Source organism: Schistocerca gregaria, chromosome 8 (assembly GCF_023897955.1).
Source record: "Schistocerca gregaria isolate iqSchGreg1 chromosome 8, iqSchGreg1.2, whole genome shotgun sequence".
Lineage (NCBI taxonomy): Eukaryota > Metazoa > Arthropoda > Insecta > Orthoptera > Acrididae > Schistocerca > Schistocerca gregaria.
In genome coordinates, this window is record NC_064927.1 from 249,014,657 (window position 1) to 249,041,526 (window position 26,870).

The 26,870-nt window shown below is 39.8% G+C and overlaps 1 protein-coding gene across 1 annotated transcript in view; it reads left to right on the forward strand.

Annotated features, from left to right (window-relative positions):
- The window catches only part of LOC126284125 (novel acetylcholine receptor chaperone), a 36,847-nt gene extending 21,683 nt beyond the window's left edge, over positions 1-15,164 (forward strand). Inside the window, exon 4 of the mRNA XM_049982832.1 lies at positions 11,239-15,164. Within this exon, the coding sequence (XP_049838789.1) occupies positions 11,239-11,343 (105 nt within the window). The 3' untranslated portion in view covers positions 11,344-15,164. The remainder of the gene's footprint in view (positions 1-11,238) is intronic.
- Positions 15,165-26,870: the final 11,706 nt, after the last annotated feature.

Genomic DNA, 26,870 nt, shown 5'->3' on the forward strand with positions numbered 1-26,870 from the left:
TGGGAAGTGGAATACCAGTATGGGATGGGTGGGAAGAATAGTGGGTAGGATATTCCTCATTTCAGGGCACAATGAGAAGTTGACAGAGAATGTGATTGAGTTGCTCCAGTCCTGGGTGATACTGAGTCACGAGGGGAATGCTCTGTGGGCCGATAGTGGGACTCTGGGAGTTGGTGGATGACTGAAAGGATAAGGCACGAGAGATCTGTTTTCGTACGAGGTAGGGAGGGTAATTTCGGTCTGTGAAGGCCTTAGTGAGATCCTTGGTGTATTTGGAGAGGGTCTGCTCATTACTACAGATGTGATGACCACAGGTGGCTAGGCTGAATTGAAGGGGCTTTTTGGTGTGGTATGGGTGGCAGCTATCAAAGTGGAGGTATTGTTGGTGGTCGGTATGTTTGATATGGATGGAGATACTGATGTAGCCATTTTTGAAGTGGATATCAACATTGAATGCAGGTGGCTTGTTGGCTTGAGGAGACCTGGTGAGGTGAATGGGGGAGAAAGTGTTGACATTCTGGAGGAATGTGGATAGGGTATCCTCACCCTTGATCCAGATCACAAAGATCTCATCAATGAATCAGAATCAGGTGGGGTTTGGATTTCTGTGTGGTTGGGAAGGATTCCTCTAGATGCCCCGTAGTAGTATGGCATAGGATGGTGCCATACTGGCGCCCATTGCTGTACCGCAGATTTGTTTGCAGGCGATGCCTTCAAAGCTGAAATAATTGTGGTTGAGGATGTAGTTCATCGTGGTGGCCAGGAAGAAGGTTTTAGATTTGAAACCAGTTGGGCATTGGGGAGAGGTAGTGTCCAGCAGCGGCCAAGCCATCGGCATTGGGGGTGTTAGGGTAAAGGGAGATTATATCAATAGTGATGAGCAGGACACTGTGTGGTAAAGGAACAAGGACTGTGAAGAGTGGGTGGAGGAAACTCTTCGTGTCTCATAACCAGCTGCAATGGGGCATCTTGGGTGGGTTTATAGACTTTAGGAAGCATGTAGGATTTAGACTGTGGGGAGTGGTGGGAGTGAGGAGAGGGTTTGACTCTGGGGAGAGGTTCTTGAAGAGATATTGGACATCCTATTGGATTCGTGGAATGGGGTCATTGTGGCCAGGTTATAGGTGGGCGAATCTGACAGCTGCCACAGTCCTTTCTTTGGGTAATCCCAGCAGTTCAAATCCACAGTGGTGGAGCCATTGTCAGCAGGTGGGATCATAAGGTCAGGATCAGATTTTAGGTGATGGTTTGCAGTTCTTTCTGTCGATGTAAGGTTAGCTTCCATGTTGAGGAATTTGGGGAATGATGGTAAGCAAGGTTTGAGGTTAAGAAATTCTGAAATATTAACAGAGGGTAATTTGGGGACAGGGCAGGTGCATCACGGTTGGATGGAGGAGTGAACTGAGTCAAAGGTTCAGCATTGGTTTTGGGTTGGGTCAGATTTGAAGTATTGGTGGCAGAAATGTGTTTCCACTGTAGGACCAGTAGGAAGGAGAGGGGATCTTTAACAAGTCCAGCATGATTGAAATTTGGGGGGGGGGGGGGGGTTAAGGCATTTGGAAAGAAATGATACTAAGGCATTTGGAGGAAAGGTTAATGGCTGTGTTTTGGGTCTGTTTAGGTTCTGGATCCTGTATGGTGGTAGGAGGGAGTTTTTGATGGTGTGGTAAGATTAATACGTCTGCGAGACAGGGTTTATCAGCTATCAGGGGGTGTGGGGGAGATTTGGAGCCTGTTATAGCAGTCGTGGATAGTGGTAAGCCAAAGGTGGGAGTGGGAGGTCAACAGGTGTGGAGAGTTTTTTGAGGTGGCGTTGTGCATACCCTTCTAGTTCCTGGAGGGCAAGAGGTGGGGTACAAGATTGTAAAGCATGAGAATTTTGTGGATGGAGAGGAGGTTTGGGCCAGATTTGCAGGGTTGTGCAGGGCTAGGTTGGTGAGGACTAAGGACTGGCAGACTGAATAGATGGGGGTAGTCGTGGAAGGGGTGGTTGCAGCTGGAGATGGATAATTTCATGGTAAGGTCATTTGAGAGGATTCTGTGAGCCAGGCAACAACACAGAACAATACGCAGCACTGGGTTTTGGCATTGGATAAGGAAACTTTTCAGTTTTGGCACAGATGGAAGGAGCAAACACACAAACCGAATAGAAAAATACATCTACATCTACATGGATACTCTGCAAATCACATTTAAGTGCCTGGCAGAGGGTTCATCGAACAACCTTCACAATTCTTCATTATTCCAATCTCATATAGTGTGCGGAAAGAACAAACACCTATATCTTTCCATACAAGCTCTGATTTCCCTTATTTATCATGGTGATTGTTTCTCCTTATGCAGGGTAGTGTCAACTAAATATTTTGGCATTCGTAGGAGACAGTTGGTGATGGAATTTCGTGAGAAGATTCTATCGCAACGGAAAGCACCTTTACTTTAATGAAGTCCAGCCAAAATCCTGTATCATTTCTGTGACACTCTCTCCCATATTTTGTGATAGTACAAAACATGCTGCCCTTCTTTGAACTTTTGCGATGTACTCTGTCAGTCCTATTTGGTAAGGATCCCACACCGTGCAGCAGTATTCTAAAAGAGGATGGGCAAGTGTATGTAGGCAGTCTCCTTAGTAGGTCTGTTACATTTTCTAAGTGTCCTGCCAATAAAACGCAGTCTTTGGTTAGCCTTCCCCACGACATTTTCTATGTGCTCATTCCGATTTAATTTGTTTGTAATTGTAATTCCTAGGTATTTAGTTGAGTTTACAGCCATTATATTTGACTGATTTATTGTGTAACTGAAATTTAATGGATTCCTTTTAGCACTCATATGGATGACCTCACACTTTTTGTTATTTAGGGTCAACTTCCAATTTTCGCACCATTCAGATATCTTTTCTAAATCGTTCTGCAGTTTGTTTTGATCTTCTGATGACTGTATTACTTGATAAATGACAGCGTCATCTGCAAGCAACCTAAGACAGCTGCTCAGATTGTCTCCCAAATTGTTTTTATAGATAAGGAACAGCAAAGGGCCTATTGCAGTACCTAGGCAAATGCCAAAAATCACTTCTGTTTTAATCGATGACTTTCCGTCAGTTACTATGAACTGTGACCTCTCTGACAGGAAGTCAACTATCCAGTCACAACAATATTCCATAAGCCACTTGATGGTACAGTGTCAAAAGCTTTCTGGAAATCCAGAAGTACAGAATCGACATGAAATCCCTTGTCAGTAGCACTCAACACTTCAGTTAGTTGTGTTTCACAAAAACAGTGTTTTCTAAACCCATGTTGACTTTGTGTCAATAGACCATTTTCTTTGAGGTAATTCATAATGTTCAAACACAATATATGTTCAAGAATCCTGCTCCATATTAATGTTACTGATGTTGTTGTTGTTGTTATCGTCTTCAGTCCTGAGACTGGTTTGATGCAGCTCTCCATGCTACTCTATCCTGTGCAAGCTTCTTCATCTCCCAGTACCTACTGCAACCTACATCCTTCTGAATCTGCTTAGTGTATTCATCTCTTGGTCTCCCTCTACAATTTTTACTCTCCACGCAGCCCTCCAATACTAAATTGGTGATCCCTTGATGCCTCAGAACATGTCCTACCACCCGATCCCTTCTTCTAGTCAAGTTGTGTCACAGACTCCTCTTCTCCCCAATTCTATTCAATACCTCCTCATTAGTTATGTGATCTACCCATCTAATCTTCAGCTTTCTTCTGTTGCACCACATTTCGAAAGCTTCTATTCTCTTCTTGTCCAAAGTATTTATCGTCCATGTTTCACTTCCATACATGGCTACACTCCACACAAATACTTTCAGAAACGACTTCCTGACACTTAAATCTATATTTGATATTAACAAATTTCTCTTCTTCAGAAACGCTTTCCTTGCCATTGCCAGTCTACATTTTATATCCTCTCTACTTCGACCATCATCAGTTATTTTGCTCCCCAAATAGCAAAACTCCTTTACTACTTTAAGTGTCTCATTTCCTAATCTAATACCCTCAGCATCACCCGATTTAATTTGACTACATTCCATTATCCTCGTATTGCTTTTGTTGATGTTCATCTTATATCCTCCTTTCAAAGCTCTGTCCACTCCGTTCAGCTGCCCTTACAGGTCCTTTGCTGTCTCTGACAGAATTACAATGTCACTGGCGAACTCCAAAGTTTTTATTTCTTCTCCATGGATTTTAATACCTACTCCGAATTTTTCTTTTATTTCCTTCACTGCTTGCTCAATATACAGATTGAATAACATTGGGAAATGGCTACAACCCTGTCTCACTCCCTTCCCAACCACTGCTTCCCTTTCATGCCCCTCAACTCTTATAACTGCCATCTGGTTTCTGTACAAATAGTAAATAGCCTTTCGCTCTCTGTATTTTACCCCTGTCACCTTCAGAATTTGAAAGAGATTATTCCAGTCAACAGTATCAAAAGCTTGTTCTAAGTCTACAAATGCTAGAAATGTAGGTTTGCCTTTCCTTAACCTTTCTTCTAAGATAAGTCATAGAGTCCGTATTGCCTCACGTGTTCCAGTATTTCTACGGAATCCAAACTGATATTCCCCGAGGTTGGCTTCTACCAGGTTTTCCATTCGTCTGTAAAGAATTCGTGTTAGTATTTTGCAGCTGTGACTTATTAAACTGATAGTTCGGTAATTTTCACATCTGTCAACACCTGCTTTCTTTGGGATTGGAATTATTATATTCTTCTTGAAATCTGAAGGTATTTCACCTGTGTCATACATCTTTCTCACCAGATGGTAGAGTTTTGTCAGGACTGGCTCTTTCAAGGCTGTCAGTAGTTCCAATGGAATGTTGTCTACTCCTGGGGCCTTGTTTCGACTCAGGTCTTTCAGTGCTCTGTCAAACTCTTCACGCAATATATTAATGATATGGGCCTGTAATTAAGTGGATTTCTCCTACTACCTTTCTTGAATATTGGTGTGACCTGTGCAACTTTCCAGTCTCTGGGTACGGATCTTTCGTCGATCGAACGGTTGTATATGATTGTCAATTATGGAGCTAATGCATCAGCATACTCTGAAAGGAACCTAATTAGTATACAGTCTGGACCAGAAGACTTGCTTTTATTAAGTGATTTTAGGTGCTTCACTAATCCGAGGTTATCTACTTCTGTGTTACTCATGTCGGCAGTTGTTCTTGATTCAAATTCTGGAATATTTACTTTGTGTTCTTTTGTGAAGGCATTTCGGAAGGATGTGTTTAGTAACTCTGCTTTGGCAGCACTGTCTTCAATTGTATCTCCATTTCTATCGTGCAGAGAAGGCATCGATTGTTTCTTGCCACTTAAATGCTTCAGATATTGCCACAGACTCTGTTTGGATTTTCTGTCAGGTTTCGAGACAAAGTTCTTTGTGGAAACTGTTATAAGCATCTCACATTGAAGTCTGCACTGAATTTTGGTCTTCTGTTAAAGATCACCAATCTGGGGGATTTTGCATCTGTTTAAATTTTGTATGTTTGTTTCGTTGTTTCTGCCTCAGTGTTCTGACCTGTTTTGTGTACCAAGGAGGACCAGCTCCATTGTTTGTTAATTTATTTGGTATAAATCTCTCAATTGCTGCTGATACTATTTCTCTGTATTCAAGCCATATCTGCTCTACATTTATGTCATTAATTTGGAAGGAGTGGAGATTGTCTCTCAGGAAGGCATCGAGTGAATTTTTAATTGATTTTTGGAATAGGTATATTTTTTGTTAATTTTTGAAGAATTTGGGGGTTAGAATATTCAGTCTCACTACGTCAGTCCTGTGTTCACTAATCCTTGTATCCGTTTTGATGCTCGTTATTAACTCAGGATTATTTGTCACTAAGAGGTCAAGTGTGTTTTCATAACCATTTACTATTCTCGTGGGCTCATGAACTAACTTCTCAAAATAATTTTCAGAAAATGTCTTTAGCGAATAAGCTTCTGTAAAGGCAGAAAAAGATGTTAGTTATGGCCTTTATGAAGAACCCATTCTGAAATTTGTCTGAAATGATTTAGAAAAACCATAGAAAACCTAAATCAGGATAGCCATACGGAACAAACTCTATTCGCTCAAACATGAGGTAAGTGTGGTAACAACTGCACTGCCTCATTTGGTTGGTCCCTATTATACAGTGTTCTTAGGTTTGCAAACAGTTTTTTCCAGATAATTACCTATAATGTAAAATGGTTTTGCACTTCATTGCTGCACTTACTAAGGATAGCGTCTGGTGACTCCTGTACCACAAACATGCTGTTATGCCCCTTGCACTAACTCCAGTCTGTTTGGAAGACTGACTCCAGGCTTGCGAACATGCAACTTTGCCCCATGCAAGTCTCTTATGTCCTCTCAATCCATCTGAAAAACTGAGTCAGCATCCCCCATGATGAGAGGTGTTGAGCTCAAGAGAATGGCACGTTAACATCAAGCAGTATAGCTCTTGCAACATTGTTTTCTTGTGAAAGCAATGCATCATGATCATGTATATCAGAACCTCACTAATCTGTCTCCCATAGGACGGGAAGCAAGGTCAGAATGCAAAATAGGTGTAATTATCAGAGGAACACTTTTATTGGCCTATGACATCAGAAAGCAGCACAGTGCAACTTTTAACTTTCAGCTGGAAATACTGTCTGAAATGTCGTTCACCATTAAAACAGTAATAGAACAGGGGGAAAAAAAAGAAAAGAAATGCTAACACACAAAAAATATTCCACAAAACTGTAATATCAATAGTGTTTCTACCATAAAATATGTCTGTATTGTACAGTAAGATATTGTTACAGTGGGTGAAAGTTTAACATCTGTACCTACCTTGTTACAGTACTGCACTCAATTGATTTGCACTGAATTGTTATAAACATCAGAAATTACATGCTAAAAAGTGATGTGATAAAAAGTCACAAAAGTGTACATTTGTAGACTACTGTCAGGCAACCGAAGGCTATCGATTCATCAATGGGGAGACCTGCCAGATAACTGTCAGCAGGGATGTAATATTCCTTAAGGATGAGAATTTTTCAAGCTCAAAGACAGTGGAACTTAAGACCACAGATGCCTTAGGATTGGAACAAGAAGCAGTTCTTTTGGACACCATTAATTTACAAACTGAAAGAGAAGTCAAATCAGTAGAAAATGATAATGAATCTTTTTATGGCTTTGGCAGTGATTCAATAGAAACTGAAGCTCAAGATGAGGGTCATGAAAATCAAAACATAGTTCAAGAGGTTACATGTTGAAGGTAAAATAGAGAATTAAAGCCCAAGACATGGCCTGATCATGTTTCTTACTATTTGAAAGAATGACTTCCAAGTGAAGACATTGGAAGGGACAAATAATGAAGAATGGAAAAAGCAATGAAGAAAGAATTATCATCTCTAGTTTGCAATAAAACATTTGAAGAAGTAGAGCTACCCAAGTGACACAAACCACTCAAGACTAAGTGGGTATTAAAAGTAAAGCCTGGAACTAGCAGTACATTAGAGACATTTAAGACGTGCCTAGTGGTAAAAGAATGTGCTCAAGTTCAGGCTGTTGTCTATCAGGAAACCTACGCACCAGTAGTCAAGCATGCACCCGTTAGATATCTCTTGTCTATGGCAGCTTGAGAAAACCTGGAGTCTATGGCAGTTTGAGAGAACCTGGAGACCAACCATGTTGACATCACTTCTGCATCTCTCTATGGAAATGTAAATGCAGAAAGTTATTCATTCCACCAGAAAATTTTTTAAGTCCTGGAGAAGTATGGAGGTCAGACAAAGCTGTTTATGGACTCAAATAAGCTGACAGAAACTGGAATCAAAAAATGGACGAGGTATTAAGAAAACTGAAACTAAACAGATCAAACACTAATCTATGTATCGATTTTCACAGAGATGGCACCAAATTAGTCATGATAGCTTTGTATGCTGATGATATGCTATTATTCTCAAATGACCGAAGTGTTTTGGATCAGTTTAAAATAGATTTTTTGAGTTAGGACAGGTAAGCCAATGCTTAGGCATGGCAATTACATGGGATGATGAAAAAGGAAAAATTTGGATCTCCCAGAAATTCTGTGCAAAAAAAATTCTGGAGAAATTTGGAATGGATAAAACCAAACCGGCATCAACACTAGTTTGGACCTTGAAGCAGTCGAATCAGGTGATAATGTATATTATCAAGAGGCAATAGGAAATCTTCTATATCCATCTCAGATCTCCAGACGTGATATGCGTTTCGCTGTAAATCTCCTTGGCAGATCTAATCATTGTTTTAAAAAGATTCATTGGGTGTCAGTAAAAAGATTGTTTAGATATTTAAAGGGAATCATGAACTACATGTTATAATTTTCTAGAGATGGTAACAGAGAAATAATGGCCTTCAGTGATGCAGATAGGGGATATAAAATCAGCGACAGTCCCACTGTAACTGGTTCATGCATAAAAATGCAAAACTCTCTAATTTTATAGTCTAGTAGAAAACAAAAAATTATTGCACTTTCTACCTGTGAAGCTGAATTTATGGCCTTAACATCAACTGTTCAAAAATTACGGTGGTTAAGACAATTTATGTCCGAGGTAGATCCTAGCAGTGTCAAAGTCAGTTACTGTATATTGTTGTAATAAAGGAGCCATCAGTTAGCCAAGAATCTAGTGACAAACTCTAGATCCAAGCATGTAGGTATAAAGTATCATTTTATGAGAAAGCTTTTTGAGTCAGTGTTGTGTTATTGATGTTGCTCTTCTGCCTTCTGAAGAAATGTTAGCCGATGCTTTCGCAAAACCACTTAGCCAGGCACAAAATGGGTAAGAAACTGTGGTCTTGTGAAATAAGTGAAGGGGAGAGACTGTACGTTTAGACTTAATACTGTGTGTAGGTGTTAATTTATGTTGATGCATGTAAATTGATATTGACAGTTTTTTTGTTTACTTCTTTGTGTTGTAATTTATGTGATCTGGGGTATGTAACTGTTGTTATACATGCACTGATTAATAGATAAAATGTCATTTCAGAAAGCTTTCACATTTATATTAAAGAATGCACAACTGTAATAACTTAGAAATTCTGTGTAAAAGTAAACTTCCAATATAATAACCACTAAATACACACACATCAAAAAAATATTCTGCATCCCCTTGGTTCCGAGAGTTCAGGAACCTGTACAGAAAATTGGAATAGATATCGACATAAACATTATTTATGCCATTTTTATTGCTCTCGAAAACCACACATTGCATGTTGTACCACCATACAGCAAAACCTTCAGAGTTGGTGGTCCAGATTGCTGTACACACCGGTACCTCTAATACCCAGTAGCACATCTACTTGCATTAATGCATGCCTGCATTTGGTGTGGCATACTATACACACGTTCATCGAGGCACTGTTGGTTCAGATTGTCCCACTCCTCAATGGCAATTCGGCATAGATCTCTCAGAGTGATTGATGGGTCACATCGTACGCAAACAGCCGTTTTCAATCTATCCGTGGCATGGTCGACAGGGTTCATGTCTGTAGAACATGATGGCCACCCTAATTGAGCAATGTCGTTATCCTGAAAGAAGTCAGTCACAAGATGTGCACAATGGGGGTGCAAATTGTTGTCCATGAAGACTAATGCCCTGCCAATATGCTGCCGAAATGGCTGCACTGTCGGTTTGAGGATGGCATTCACGTATCGTACAGTCGTTGCAGCGCCTTCCATGACCACCTTGCAGCATATGTCGGCCCCACGTAATGCCACCCCAAAACAGCAGGTAACCTCCACCTTGCTGTACTTGCTGGACAGTGTGTGTAAGGCGTTCAGCTTGACCGGTTTGCCTCCAAACACCTTGCCGACATTGTCTGATTGGAGGCATCTGTGACACTCATCGGTAAAGAGAACGTGATGCCTCTCCTGAGTGGTCCATTTGGCATGTTGTTGGACCCATCTGTAGCGGGCTGTATAGTGTCATAGTTGCAAAGATGGATCTCGCCATGGACGTCAGGAGGGGAGTTGTGCATCATGCAGCCTCTTGTGCACTGTTTGAGTCGTAACACAATGTCCTGTGGCTGCACAAAAAGCATTATTCAACATCGTGGCATTGCTGTCAGGGTTCCTCCGAGCCATAGTTCATAGATAGCGGTCATCCACTGTGGTAGTAGCCCTTGAGCAGCCTGGGCATGGCATGTCATCGTCAGTTCGTGTTTCTTTGTGTCGATCCTTCATGCCTGAACAACATCGCTTTGGTTCACTCCGAGACATCTGGACACTTCCCTTGTTGAGAGCCCTTCCTGGCACAAAGTAACTATGCGGACGCAATCGAACCGTAGTATTGACCGTCTGGGCATGGTTGAACAACAGACAACACGAGCCGTATACCTCCTTCGTGGTTGAATGCTCAAGCATGGTTGTTTACATCTTTGGGTGGGTTTAGTGACATCTCTGAACAGTCAAAGGGACTGTGTCTGTGATACATTGTCCACAGTCAACATCTATCTTCAGGAGTTCAGGGAACCGGAGTGATGCAAAACTTTTTTTGATGTGTGTGTATTGAAGAGATACTTCCCTCCATTACCAAAATGACAACTGATGCCTTCATTTAGGCAGGTTTTGCCATAAATTTCTCTTTCCCGCAGTTTGGTGTAATACTACCGCATTATTTATTTGGTCTATCTACTATCTAACTTTTGCTTTCTTCTGTAGTGCTACAGTTCAAAAGTTAAATCTCATCATTATGAAAGCTGATGTTGGTTTCAAACTTTACAGTGACAGAGATAGGGACATGCATAATCTATGTGCATATATAGTTTAAGCAGTATGCCATTTAAAGAGCTGTGAATTGCAGAGATCTTGATATTATACCCTCATGAATGCCTCTTGTGTTACACTGAGAACTTTTTGAATGTCCCTCATAGGGTGTCATGAAACTCAGTGGATGTATTCAGACTAGTTGAACAGCAGAAGACTACCCCACAATATGTTAGCAGGATTGTGAGCAGAAAGAGTTGTTATAACCAGACAATGACCTGGAGTAATTTTAATAGTTATACCACTTTTATTAGTTTCAGTTTTTGTGTTTGTGATGTAAGGAACATTGCACTTGAAATGAGTTTCTGTCATTCATTTCTATCAATTCTTGGTATTCCCATGGTCAAAGATCATCATCCAAATAACTTTGCAGCATTATTTGCAGACACATCAGTGCCCTGATATTGAATCAGTTTGTACAAATAAATATGTCAGTTCAGAAAAGTAATTCTTACAGGTGTTCTTCTTCATGTTGACGGGGAGACTCGTAATTGATTGGCAACTAAGGCGGAAGGAAGCAGCTGAAGTTGTGATGGCAAATGGTGAAAAGAAGCAGAACTAAAGAATGCTGGCATCTCAAACTGATGTGTGTGTACAAGTTCATATGCAAAATGCACAGACATGCACACACAGTGCAGAATGGGCTACAGAGAAGAGATCAAATACAGCATTTTGAGGGTAACAACTCTCTTTATTTCTCAGGATGCAGCCAGCGTGACTACTGCAGATTGGTGCATTTAGACACAATGAATGAAACTTATTGGACTCTGACCACAAGTAGTAAATTTCCAAAAATTGCTGGCATATTGCTCATACCGTAGAACAAAAGGAATTTTATCCTACATTCTAAGAGAAAGGAATTTTATCCTTGTTTAAGTGTCATCAATATCTTGCCTAAAATATAGTCGGCAGTGTGGATTAGAGAAGATCATTTCTGAGCTTTAGTGCAATATTTCATTTATTTATTTTATTGGCAAATATTCTGTCCTACAGCAAAGGTCCCAGTATAATTGTTTTTCTTACTCACAAAAAAGTTAAGGAACGAATATGTCTCCAAACAAATGTTCGAGGGAAAGGCCCACTTCAAAGTGAGAAACTTCCAAAATTGACTTCACATTAACTTACATTTTCAAGTATTGTATTTGCTGCAGTGAAAAGGAATTTGTACTTTGTATTGTCCTGCTTTTGGGACTCCTAGTGGTTGAAAATTTATATTTTCTCTATATTTTATCTTGTCTCTTTGAGAGGATGTGAATCTGGGCCGCTACTAAATGTGCATTGCCTCTAGACTGCTGCTTACCTGTTAGGAATTACAACACTGGAGAGCATATAATTTTTTAACCTTTTTTGCACAAGTACAACTCATCCTGTACAGTTGAGTTTGAGCCGTAAATTTCTACTACTCTTATTTTTGTGTTTTTTGGTGAATTTAGTGTTTAAATAATTTGTTATATATTTTTATAGGCTGTTGTGGCAGTGTATTTTATTTGGAAGCTTTTGCTCAACTATTTAGCACCATGTGTAAAGGTATTGATGTTTCTGCATCATGTGATCATTTCATCTAATGTATTATTGTAAAAAGAAATATTTATCAAATGTATCCTGTCCCACTTGTGAATTTTAAACCAAAGACAATGATGCTGTGTTTTTAATAGACTCATAGTGACAGAGATATGTTCCCTTGTACATAAAAATCATGTCACAGTTCTAGTCATCTCAATTTTTCATCCTATGTATATTTTAAAAGGCCTAAAACATAGTATGTTTCATTAGAAGTGATTTATTTTCTTTTTAATGTGATAACTAAAGAAATAGGTGATAGTTTGTATGTTCATTTTAACTTTTTTCTGACAAAGCAATAATTAGTGTGTGGCACTTATCTTGAGATGGATTTTTGTCATATAAAGAGCTTCATTCTCATAAATGCATAACAGCAAATATCAGTGCACTGTAGCCATTAGAACCAATTACTGAAATTTAGTTATCATAGCCATAATTGACATTTACATCAGTTTCATAATTTTTATTAACTCACAGTCTACAGTAATATTACACATCTACAGATGTGTGGGATTTTGCCAAAGTGTGCAACTTTCTCTGTCATTTCAGTATTAATATTCTTGTCGCATCTGCCTCACAGGCTACATGTTTGTGCACTTTGAAGCTCACTACAGAAATTCACTGCAGTTACACAGAATTAGGCACTATAATTTGGACAGGTTTACATGCTTTTCTTGTTTATGTCTGTTTAACAGTGTGTCTGAAGTAAACTTTTCAGTAACATTTAATATTGTAAAGCATAGAAAATGACCATATGGACTCCCCGTTCTTGAATTAGTTTGGAAGTAAACATAGCATCAAAGAAGTTGGAATGAAAGGGAGAGAAAATGGAGTGTAGTTGACAAACTGCTAATGGTTGTAATAGCAGGTGGTTGTTGCAGTTGTACACTGCCAGAAAACTATCTTCAAGAGTTCATTGTTAGCTGGGCCAGTATATGAAATTCTGGATGACACCACTGTAAGTTGTAGCATAAGAATTCAAAATCATAGATACAGTTCACAGCAATTTTTCACAATATTTTGAAACATGATGATCTGCTTATGCTGCCTTTATATATGTACCTTATTTGATGAGTGAGATGACAGTGAAATAAGGTGACAGTTTTGAGATATATTTACATAGAAATTACCTGAGCTGATGTGTCAAGGCATCAGATGCAGTTCTAAATGTGATGGAACTCCATTCCAAAAACGTGCATAATTTAAGTTATTGCTACATATGTTTCTTTTTATTGTGTGCTTTGAAAATATTGATCAAGCTCCTATTTGTCAGAGCTTAAAATTATTTATCTGTTTTACATGCAGGTATTATTATGTGTCCATGAGCCTAAACAAAACTGACAACATTAATACTGGTTCTCACTTACACAGAAATAAATTCTTAAAATGTTGGTGTCATTAGTTAAATGCATACTTCTTCAGTTGTCGCATAGGTGCAGAATATAAGCAATAAACAAAAATGAGGACAAATAATCGCCCTTTGACATCTCATTGATTCATAGTGGTAGACACATACAGCAACACAGAGAATTTCATTAATTTTCGAGCTACTGTTCTTTTTCTGATTTAAGTAAAAACCCATCGCCAGGGACCTGTGGATGTGGGTGCTGCATGTGTGCCTGTGCCTATGTGGAGAGTATAGTTCACTCACAGGTGAATGCTTGCATATCCCCGATGTTGTGTATTGTTCAATTTGGTATTTCCATTAACATGGTATTTCATAGTAGGTGAAGAGCATTGTTTGAAATTTTCTGTAACTGCACTTTTGCTTCCACATTTCTTTCCTCTAAATTTTAATGTAAAAAATTAAGTATTCAAAAGTATTACTGCAGTGGAATGGAGTCTTCTATCATATCACACTGCTATTGCCTATGGAATTGGACAGTTTCATTATCAGAAAGTTGTCTTTATTAAATTTCCACTGTACCTTACTGTTTAATAAATTGTAATCCAATACACTAAACTATGATAAGACCATTTTACTATTATTAGCAGTCTGCCATGGTGTGAGCTTGTAAATATAATTTTGTGACTTGAACGAGAAGGAATTTGTAGAAAGACTTAAATGCAAACTCTAGTCACAATGAAAATTATCACCGAGGAATTGTGCTGAGACCATAAATGATATTTGTACTTAATTGAACATATTTGTTATTATAAGGCTGATAGAAGCACACACATATAATAAAGAAAGTGGTCTTGTAGCACATGCACCCCTTGCCACATTGTACATTAATTTTGGGAAGCCTGATGATGTCTGTGTAGTTTCATTTTGTTGTCAGCCATCTTATAATTTCTGATATTGAATATAAAAGCTTGGACTCAAGATGCAGCTTACAACCTGTCTCTGAAGTATTCATATTTTATTAAAATTGGGTATCAACTTTTGTAACAGAAAGTACTATATTGACACACATTCATAGATTTTTTTCACATTATAAACCTGTTTAACTGTCAATTTCTCAATAAAAAGTGTTAGATCTCAATAATGAAAACTGCAAGAAATATCTAGTCATGGGCAGCTAGAGGAAACTAAACGCTGCCTTGTTTTGTACAGTTAGAGTGAATGAGAAGGTTCAAATTATTTGGCTGTGAACATGTTAAAAAAGAACAGATTATAAAATATGCACGCATGAGAATAATTTTCAGGAATGTTAGTTTGTTTTGCCATTCATCACATACAAAGTGTTCATTTAAAACCATGTTCTGTGTATAGGAGAGATTATTATAAGAGTGTGTACTCCGTATTTTTTTCATATTTGTTGTTCATGTTTGATGCTTATGTACATATACATTTTTGAATAAATCACTTTTGAGAATTTCTACTGTGAGTCTTATGCTTTGGTCCTATTAGTTTTGATGCTAAAATTATAATCCTGGGAAAAAAGGTGGGTACCATGTAGCAGAACTGTGTCCGTATACACCATGTACTATTTTACAAAGAACCACACGTCAGTGGCACAATCTTTGTTTCTCCACCTCCTGTCTACCAGCCCTAGTATGAGCCTGCAACTGCATCTATTTTGTAAATGATGCAGTACATGATGGAAGAAAGATGAGTATCTTTCACTTTCCAGTACATTCCATATTAGATAAAAATGTGTTCTGCTTGTGGCTATCCAAATGTGAGAACCTTTTCAGATGACATGGTAAAAAATTAAGTTGAAAGGAATGGAAAGCTCTTGATAACTACATATCAGTTTTATTAATCATGAGGTTTATCAAAGTGAAGATATTGTTTGGGATGGTAAGTCTTTAGAGTTGTTCACATTTTCATTAGTTGAAAATTTCTCTATTAAAACGTAATTTTTTATAAACTAATGTCTATTAGACAGTATTGTAACAGATGTTCAGAAGAGTTCATCTATACAACATACTAAAAGTTACAGCAAACTGAAATGCCATAACTCTTAACTTTTTACGAAAAACTGTTGTATTATTCAACCACTGCCGTATCAATTTTAGATGGGGAGTGTTTTGATCTATGGTTGCTTGAGGTACCAGAAGAGGTCAGGCTTGTACCACTGCTTTTACGGTACTGCCAACAACCAAATGCCTTCTGTACGTCTTTGTTTTGCTTTATGTTGTATGTTGCTTCTTCTTTTCCCTTATTTTGAAATGAGTGTACATGCACTTTAGGTCTGTCAGAAGGTTATAGTATGACACCCGCAAACCCTAAAAGGAAAGAGAGGTTTGTAATACAAAGTGGTACTCGTAAAATTATACACAATGTGCTGGAGTGATGTCAGGTGGAAAGGAAGTGCAAAAAGCTCGAACACCATATCATTCAGTCCCTTAAAAGAGTTGCTATTTACACTGGCAAAAGTTTAGGCACCATAGACAGAATTAGAAATGTTATCAGCTCTCATCCAGGTGGAATCACCTGGGACTACTGGGAAGAAAAGGTCAGTTTTAATTATATAAGTAACTAGGTCTCCCCCTAGCATTGCTCCAATACGTGTTCAATATATCAACTGCACATACCTCCTCCACCCCACCCCTCTCCATGTCCAGCTCTTCTTTCCACTGTGTCTCTGCCCTTTCCATCATCCCACCTTTGTCTGTCCATCTCCTCCCCCCTCCTTTCTCTGTCCACCTCACACTCTCCCGTCATACTATCCATCTCATCCTCACCCCCCTCTCTGTGCTCATCGGCAGTTGTAGCTCCTGCAAGTCATACTGATAATTCCCACCCAACACACCTCCTCTTTTCTCTCTGTATTTGTTTTCTCCTTCACTCTCTCTGCCCATATCATCACCCCCTATCTCTGTCTTATCTCCTCTTCCCCTCTTTCTCTGTCCACCCTATGCTGCCTCCCTCTCACTATTTACTTCTTCCCCCACCTCTGTTCAGCTATCCCCATTCATATGTATAGCCCTGCAAGGCATGCCGGTACTGCCCACACAGCATGCCTGTTGTGAAGAGCACCACAAAGGAATTATCTGAATTGGACGGAAACTGGTAGATGTGATGTACATGAGCAGACAGCTAACGATTGGATGATTTATTCAAGAGCAAGAGCTTCACAAACTGAAGAAGTGAGTAATGTTTGGTCCAGCTCTGTCCCTTATTTGGTTTAGCAAACATAAAGACGAGTAGCTGAAACTACGTGTATGGGTAGGCATTTTCTTGCTGAAATGTAAGCCCAGGATGAATTGCCATGAAGGGCAACAGGACATGGCATAGAATGGTGTTGATAGTGAAAGGGGTCCTAGTATAAAAAGAAATGGCTCTCGGGCTGGGTGGTGGGTGACAGACAGGGCATCTTCAGACAAGTCTTCACTGGTCATCAGGACTCAGTTCGAAGTGGGTCTCATTACTGAACACAATTCTACTCTAGCCAATAAGATTCTAGGCCGAAGATGTATCTAGAGATGCTCGGAACAGTGGTGGGATAAAAATCTGACGATGGTCTGCCATATGGCCCGACAATGAGGAGTGATGTTCTGGGATGCCATTTCTTTTTGTACCAGAACCTCTTTGGTTGTCATTCGTGGCACCATTACAGTGCAGCAGTAAGTCGATGGTATTCTATGCCACATTTTGTTGCCCTTTGTGGCAAGCCATCCTGTGCATAAATTTCAGCAAAATAATGCCCACTCGCACACAATGAGAGTTTCTTGTACGGCTTATCGTTGGCTTATCAAACCCTGCTTTGTCCATCTAGGTTGCCAGATCTGTCTCCAATTGAGAATGATGAGGACATTATGGGCAGGGCCCTCCAATCAGTCGGATTTTGACACTCTAATATATCAATTGGACATAATTTGAAATGATATTCTTCAGGACATCCACAAATCTATCAATCATTGCCAAGCTGAATAACTGCCTGCATAAGGACCAGATGTGGAGCAACACGTTACTGACTTGCTCAGTTTCTGAAGCTCTTTCTCTTGCTTAAATCATCCAGTCTTACAGAAATTGTAGTCATTTGTTTGTCTGTCCATGCACAGCACATGTAATGGTTCCATCCCATTTAGATAATGCTTTCATGGTACATCATTTTATTTGTGTCTTAGAGGTTATATATAATAGACTTTTCCCATGGCTATACCTGCTTACATGTTCAACACATGTATTAGACACATCTCCTCCTCCCTGTCTCTCTCTCTCTGTCCAATTCTTCCTCCCCCTGTGTTTCTGTCCATGTCTTCTTTCCACCTCTATCCATCAATCCCCTCCTCCCCTTCTGTCTGTTTCATCATGTCATTCTCTAACTGGCTCCGTCTCTTCTCTCCCACTCTCTCTGACCATATCTTCCTTCCTCCTCCATCTGCGCATATCCTCCTCTGCACATATCCACCTCTCTCTCCCTTTGTCCTTCCCCTCCCCCTCTCTCTCTGTTCATCAGCTCCTGCCCCCTTTTCTCTACCCACCCACCCCACCTCTGTCTACCCCATCTCTACCTTCTCCCAATGTTGCCTATCCACATGTGTAGCTGCTGCAAAGCAGGCCAGTGGTATTCCAGAACGACACTCCTGTTGCATGGGGCAACCTTCATCTCAAGGGCTTTGCTGAACTCCTTCTTGTGGGAGTTAGGAAGTGTTAACACCCCCCCCCCCCCCCCCCCCACACACACACACAGTACTGATACTTGCAAAGTGTGCTGTTTGTGTGCCAAATTTGAATGAAATTGATCCAGGAGTTTAGGAGTAGAACCTGGAAACACACACACACACACACACTAACCTTTTATCCTTGTAAGCATTTCACAGGCAAATTGTTCGGATTTTCTCTTTGCCCTCTCTATGGCAATCTCCTCCCATCTCTCAGTGCCTTCACCATCCTCCCCTTATCCTGACTATCTCCTCTTCCCTCCTGTTTCTGTCCATCTCTTAACACTCTCCCTCTCTCTCTCTCTCTCTCTCTCTCTCTCTCTCTCTCTCTCTGTGTGTGTGTGTGTGTGTGTGTGTGTGTGTGTGTGTGTGTGTGTGTGTGTGTGTGTTCAATTAAATGTGTCAGCAAAGCAGTTACTAGCCTATAAAATATACAAGGGTCGTTCCAAAAGTAATGCCTCCTTTTTTTGAGGTGACTTTGGATGTCTGTGCCAGATGTTGGTGTTGTGTTAATGCTTGAACCCTTCTTCCCTTCTTTCATTTGCAGGTGGTTCTTTTGTTATGCAGTAGAGGAGTGTTCCAAAATGGAGTCTGATTGGAAGCACTTACAAAACAGTAAAGTGTGATTTAATTCCTCACGGCTGAAGAAATTGCACTGATTGAAATCCACCAGTGCTTGCTAAAGGTGTATGGAGATACAATAGGCAGAGCAATGTAAGGTGGTGGGTACAGCATTTTCATGGTGATGAAAAGGGTATGCGTGACAAGCCACGGCCTGATCGATTGTGCACAGCTGCCATCCCTTGCAATGAAGAGTGTCTTAATCAACTTGATCAGCGGATAATGACCAGAGAATTGTGTGCAAAGCTGAATGTTAGGAAACAATGTTGGAATTATCGCAAAGTCTGTGCGAGATGGGTCCCGCAGATGCTTACAGGAGAACAAAAACTCATTTAATGGAAATTTGTCGGGACCTGCTAGACCAATATGAAGTTGAAGGTGACTGTTTTCGGAATATCATTGTCATTGGAGATGAGACATGGTGTCACCACTACGTGCCAGAATCCAAAAGGTGGTTCATGGAATGGCGACGTGTGAATTTTCCATCAAAGAAAAAGTTCAAGAGACAGCTGTCTGCAGGCAAAGTGATGCGCACAGTCTTCTGTGATAGCCAGGTGTGGTTCTTTTGGATGTCCTGGAGCCTGAAGAAACTGTCAGTTCAGCATGCTACAAGACGACACTTGACTAACCTGAAAGATGAATTTCTAGGGGAAGCCCAGAGAAGAAGAAGACCAGCTTTCACGTGCAACATGATAATGTTGAGCCCCACTCCGTTTTTGTGACCACACAATTCATTGGAAAATTTAGTGCCTTCACACTGCCATCCATTTGAGCCTCAAAGATGGACTATGTGGCGAACATATTCAAGTCTCGGATGCTGCTGTCAAAACTGTAAGGCAATGGTTAGCCTCAGCTTGTTCTGATTTTTACAAGCGCGGCATGCAGGCCCTGGCCCATCGTTGGCACAAGTGCATAACGACTGATGGTGACTATGTGGAAAAATGACAGTCTGTAGCTGAAATATTGCACTATTTAGCTGTGCTGTTGTGATTTACATATCTCATGTAGTTTCCGTGAACAAAAATAGAAGGCACTGCTTTTGGAATGACCCTCATATAATTATAGTTTGAGGAACAATGTGGGAAATAGGTTACCTGGGGGGGGGGGGGGGGGGGAGCAATATTACGAAATGTTTTAGGCGAGTTGCATACAAGGTTGCCAATTACCAGGAGGTTTAAACTGAAAAGGACAAAAGCAAACAATCAAGTCATCTGACAGACACACATACAAAATGGTTTAAACCATAAAGAGCAGAACTAAATGAAGCACAACTTTACAAACTGTAGAAGTTTCACGCGAAGTGCAAACCATATTCACACAAAGTGCAGTGAAGTGTCCAAGATACAGGAACAGTGACATCAGTTGTATTATCAACAACAACAGTGTCATCAGAACCAGCAGCTAAAACATTATCACCACACATAGCAAAAGCAGTAGTTCATCGTATATGCAATAGAATGGAGCCAAATCATTCTTATGGTTGAGTCACGTGAAAGAAAAACAGTCCAAGCCTGGTGAAACATCTCTCGTGTATACAAAATGAGCCCCCAGTGCCTAAAGCAGAGCAGCTAATATGTGTACTGAAAGAAGAACAAATTGTGCTTGCTATAGGCCTTCATAGATGAATGTAATCCAAATGTTCTGGCAAAAACTGAATGTGACCTGAAGCAGAATGAAACAAGATAGATCACCATATCTTAGCAAGTAGATACTGTAGGCAGCATAAAAAATGGTGCGGGTAGTTCTCTGTGTTAATCCACATATTAAGGGGAAAAAAACAACTGTTAATTCTTGCATAGTACTCCAGAGTATGGTCACTTGAATTAACTGGCACTGTGATACGTTATGAATGCATCACGAACAGCACAATAAAACAAAGTGATAGGCATCTGCCGCACACCATATGTGGAGTTGGATCATTTCTTCAACCGTATCAATAAGAGAAAATATTTATTGAATTCATGTACTCTTGTAACTGTGATAACTTCAGACACCAGAATAAAAGATCTAACCTCTAGTAGATAGTGTATGCAACAACTAGCAAATATGATAAAGCCTAACCACTACAAACATAAAAAAACCACACCAGCTAGAGAGAACTGGGATGTTGTCTACCAGTTGGGATGAATTCTTTTGAGGCCTTTTAACTCCTGTTGTCCAATTCAAACAAAAACAGTTCTCAGTCAGTAGAGAGAGAAAAAAAGAGTTAAATTAAAACTACCAGCTAGCTTACACAGAGTATTGATGACCTCGTTGTACTGTACAAACACCTGGACTGCACATCTTGAAAGAAAAACATACCAGTGTCAAGCAGAGTTTCAAATCAGAACTCCTAAATCTTAGGAAACAAGTCTATAGTGAATCAGTAGCACAGACAGCAAATGTAAGCCATGCCTCCTGGAACTTCATTAAGAAATACTGTAAAATGTATATGAACACAGAAGGGGAGCAATAAATGTAAAACATGAAGGTCAACTGATACAAGACTAAAAAACTGTTTGTGACACTCTTAAGAAACATTTTATCTCCCCAACTGGAACCGTAATTCCAGACGCCAACCTGCTCGACATCTCAATACACTGCTGTTCAAGACATAAAGAGTTTTGAATTTGAGAAAGTAAAAGGACAAGAGTTAAGATAAATAATTCTATAGCAAAAAAAAAACCTCAAGTGATTGGGATGGCCTTTCCAGCCTAGTAATTAAAAATGAAGAAATATTGTGGTTAAACCAATTACATATCTCAGCAAATTGTAGTATCAAAGAAGATATGTTTCCTTATGCACTGAAAAGGGGTATAATCAGACCATACATAAAAAAGGATCAATGGAGGAAACATCAAACTACGGTACTAGCCAGTATCACTGATTCCTACATTTAGTAAGACTTTTAACCAATTATACAGGCAAAGCTTAGTGCTGTTTTCAATAAAAACAATCTTCTCACAGAAAGCCAGCATGGATTTTGAAAAGCTCAAAACACCACAATAGCTGTTACTGATTTTTTGCATAACGTCTGTAACTCTCTAGGTGAAGGAAAGCACACTATAGGCTCGTTTTTAGATCTCACGAAGAATTTTCACCTTGTCAACCATGCACTTCTCTTGCAGAAACTGAGGGCATGTGATGTCACGCACACATCCCTGGCCTAAAAACATGTAAGCAATGCACAAATATAAATATCAAAATTGGATGAAAAAAAAATCAACAACAGTCAATCTCCTCATTAGCTATGTGGTCTACCCATCTAATCTTCAGCATTCTTCTGTTGCACCACATTTCGAAAGCTTCTAGTCTCTTCCTGTCAAAACTATTTATTGTCCATGTTTCTCTTCCATACATGGCTACACTCCATACAAATACTTTCAGAAATGACGTCCTGACACTTAAATCTATACTCAATGTTAACAAATTTCCCATCTTCAGAAACGCTTTCCTTGCCATTGCCAGTCTACATTTTATATCCTCTCTACTTCGACCATCATCAGTTATTTTGCTCCCCAAATAGCAAAACTCATTTACTACTTTAAGCGTCTCATTTCCTAATCTAATACCCTCAGCATCAACCGATTTAATTGGACTACATTCCATTGTCCATGATTTGCTTTTGTTGATGTTCATCTTATATCCTCCTTTCAAAACTCTGTCCACTCCGTTCAGCTGCCCTTACAGGTCCTTGGCTGTCTCTGACAGAATTACAATGTCATTTGTGAACCACAAAGTTTTTATTTCTTCTCCATGGATTTTAATACCTCCTCCGAATTTTTCTTTCATTTCCTTCACCTTTCTGCTTTCTCATCTCTGCTTAGAAATGGGTTTCCATCTGAGCTCTTGATATTTATACAAGTTGTTCTCTTTTCTCCAAAAGTCTCTCTAATTTTCCTGTAGGCAGTATCTGTCTTACCCCTAGTGAGATAAGCCTCTACATCCTTACATTTGTCCTCTAGCTATCCATGCGTCTACATTTTGCACTTCCTGTCGATCTCATTTTTGAGACGTTGGTATTTCTTTTTGCCTGATTCATTTACTGCATCTATGTATTTTCTTCTTTCATCAATTAAATTCAGTATTTCTTCTGTTACCCAAAGATTTCTAGTAGCCCTCGTCTTTTTACCTACTTGATCCTCTGCTGCCCTCACTATTTCATTACTCAAAGCTACCCATTCTTCTTCGACTGTATTTCTTTCCCCCATTCCTGTCAATCGCTCCCTGATGTTCTCCCTGAAACTCTCTACAACCTCTGGTTCTGTCAGTTTATCCAGATCCAATCTCCTGAAATTCCCACCTTTTTGCAGTTTCTTCTGTTTTAATCTACAGTTAATAACCAGTAGATTGTGGTTAGAGTCCACATCTGCCCCTGAAAATGTCTTAAAATTTCAAACCTGGTTCCTAAATCCCTGTCTTACCATTATATAATCTATCTGAAACCTATGAGTACCTCCAGACCTCTTCCATATATACAACCTTCTTTTATGAATCTTGAACCAAGTGTTAGGTCATATAAAGTTATGCTCTGTGCAAAATTCTACCAGGCAGCTTCCTCTTTCATTTCTTACCCCTATTTCATAATCACCTACTACATTTCCTTCTCTCCCTTTTCCTACTATCGAATTCCAGTAACCCGTTACTATTAAATTTTTGTCTCCCTTCACTGTCTGAATAATTTCTTTTATCTCATCACACATTTCATCAATCTCTTCGTCGTCTGCAGAACTAGTTGGCATATAAACTTGTACTACTGTGGTAGGTGTGGGCCTCGTATCTATCTTGGCCGCAATAATGCTTTCACTATGCTGTTTGTAGTAGCTTACCCGCACTCCTGTTTTTTATTCATTATTATACCTACTCCTGCATTCCACTCACCATGGCTTATATTAAACAGGTTTTAACTTTTCCAGCATGTAGGCAGTTTGTAACATTGTCACAGTATATGAAAAGGATAGCTGCTAGACACCATGTGGAGGAAATGCTGAGTCGCAGTAAGACACAACAAAAAGACTGTCATACAAATAGCTTTCAGCCGACAAGGCCTTTGTCAAACTTAGACAATACTTACTCTCTCTCTCTCTCTCTTTCTCTACAGCCAGAGATTGATCATGTGTATGTGAGTTGCATTTGCATGAGCGTGTGCTTCTGTATATGTTGTCTAATTTTGACAAAGGCCTTCTTGGCTGAAAGCTAATTGTGTGACAGTCTTTTTGGCGTGCCTTTCTGTGACTCAGCATCTCCAATATATGGTGAGTAGCAACTGTCCTTTTAAATTTTTTTACAGTCCATCCTGTATTTTCCATTGTAACATTGTCAGTTAACCTACATAATCTTGAAGTATGTAATAGATAAAATACAGCAACTGAGTAGCATAAGAGGAAAAGCAGTGACTTTAGTAGATATTTTTCTACTAACCTAAAAAAGACTCATCTACACTACCATTTGTGGAAATTGCAACACCAAGAAAGAAATGCTTGAATCCAATCCAGGTTAGATATATGACAAGTAAAAAATGATTACCTTTTCAAATCTGTACATATTCTTTGAGCCGTACTATTCAGTATGTCGTGTGGCCACCATGCGCTGGAATTAGAGCTACTATACGCCATGGCATTGAATCAATAAGGTTCTGAGGGGTTTCCATTCACACAGTTTGTATGCAGCCCACAAATCTGTGACACCAGTTACTGGAGGACCGTGACACTCCAGGTACTGACCAACCTTATCCCATACACGTTCAGTGAGTGACGTGTGTTGTGAACAGGCAGGCCAGGGAGGCAATGCACCTGTCACTCTTCGAAGAAGGCCTGTATATTCCTCGCAATATGTGGCCGGGCACTGTCGTACTGAAATGTGGCCTGTGGAAATACCTGAAGCAGGGGGAGTACCTCAGGCTCCACAACCTCCATTAGGTACCGGCTGCTGTTCAAATTGCTCGCAATACGTATGAGGTGGGATCTGTTGTTGTAACCAATGGCATCCCAAACCATCACACCTGGTGTTTGTCCACTATGTACGTATGAGGTGGGATCTGTTGTTGTAACCAATGGCATCCCAAACCGTCACACCTGGTGTTTGTCCACTATGCCGCTCCACCATGCAGCTCTCCAGGTTGCGCTCACCACAGTACCGCCGGACACGAAATCGGCCATCACTGTAGGGCACGTTGAAGTGGGACTCATCCGAAAAGATTACATGTTGCCACTCAGCACCCCTGTGACTGCAGTGTTCATGTGCCAATTGCAGTCAGAGGAGCTAGTGGTTTTTGGACAATAGAAGCCAACATGTTGCATGCAAACTGTAGCAGGCTGAAATGAACCGCCAATGCAGATAAGTTCACACTTGGATTAAGCTGTATGGTCTGTAATGGCCAATTGGACAAGATGACGGTCATCCTGTGGTGTGATCTTGTTCCATGGTCCAGTTCCCGCTAGTTGCTGCATACAACCTTCCTCTATCCACTGCTTCCATACACGCATCACTGCCATAGCTGCATGCCCTGAGCGAACCGAAATGTCACAGTATGACAACCCCGTTTCCTGGAGACCGATCATTTTGCCCCGTTCGAACTCGTTCACATGCCGATATGGCTCCCTTTGATGTCGATGAGGCATACTGGCACTCACATTATGTGACAGCTCTGCACCGACTACACTAGGAGCAACACCAAGTCTGTCGGACCGACACGAAAGGGCTCTGCTCGGTCTATGTGTACCCCATCTCGATGCAAAACATATCACGTATTGCCTGCGCGCTCGTCGCCACTTCCACCAAGTGTGGCGCTATTTGGGTAATTCCTTATCAGTGTTGCACTTTTCACAAATCACAGGGCAGAAATACATTAGCAGTTCCTATAGTTATCATTATGTGTAGTTTAGAACTAGCTGTAATTGAGTGTTAGTATATTTCACAGAAATAGCCAACGGTACTGCTTGTTAATGTGTTACTTGATTTGTTCCACATCACTGAACGTTCTCGTTTGTAATGAATGTGCAAAGCGTGATGAATGAGTGGCTGTTCAGGGACTGCAAGTTTTTTTTGCAAAGTGGTACTTGGAGCATTTTGTTTTCAGATTTGGAGAGGCTAACATTACATAGTAATTTGGAGTAGATACAGTATCTAGATATCATGTTTCTAGTATTCTTTTAGACATGATCCTCTTTTAATTAAACAATTAATCACATATCTGTGTTGGAACCATTTTTAATTTCGTGATATCTGAAATGTACAGTTAAATGCTGCAGCGAAAGTTAAATAAAAATTTAATTAAAGCATGTTGGCTGCAAAAAACATGATATAATATACAACATATTTTAATCGCATTGTTTATGCTTGTTAGGCAATTAAATAAGTTTTCATTTTGTTATGGGATGTAATTAAAAATCATAGACTTGTTAATAAAATTAAAAATGAATTAATAACCTCCTGCTTTGAGATTGGCTTATGCAATTTTTAATAGATTATATTCCCATACTAGTCAAACCTGAGCTTTTTGCCTAAGTAAATGAACTCTATCCGAGATAGATAAAACATTAGGAGCCTGGTATGATACATCATTCATAATAGCAAGGAACAGCATGCACTAATTGGTGGTTGTGGTAGTGGAGGGTGTTTACTGGTATTGAAGCAGTCATCATGTGGCATGAACTCAATCACGGACATGAATTTTCTGTATGGGTCTGGTGCCTGAGCCTGCGTCAAAGTTTTTGACAAGATGCCGTTCTAGTCAATCAGCCTCACCTCAGAGTTTAGTAAAGCAGAAGAGTATTAAAATAGAAAAAGTGAATAAAAAGTTTTTTCATTATCTGGAGCGAAGGAGTTGGCAAGAGAAAGAAAGTGCTAACACTCAATTTAGCAAGGATTTGT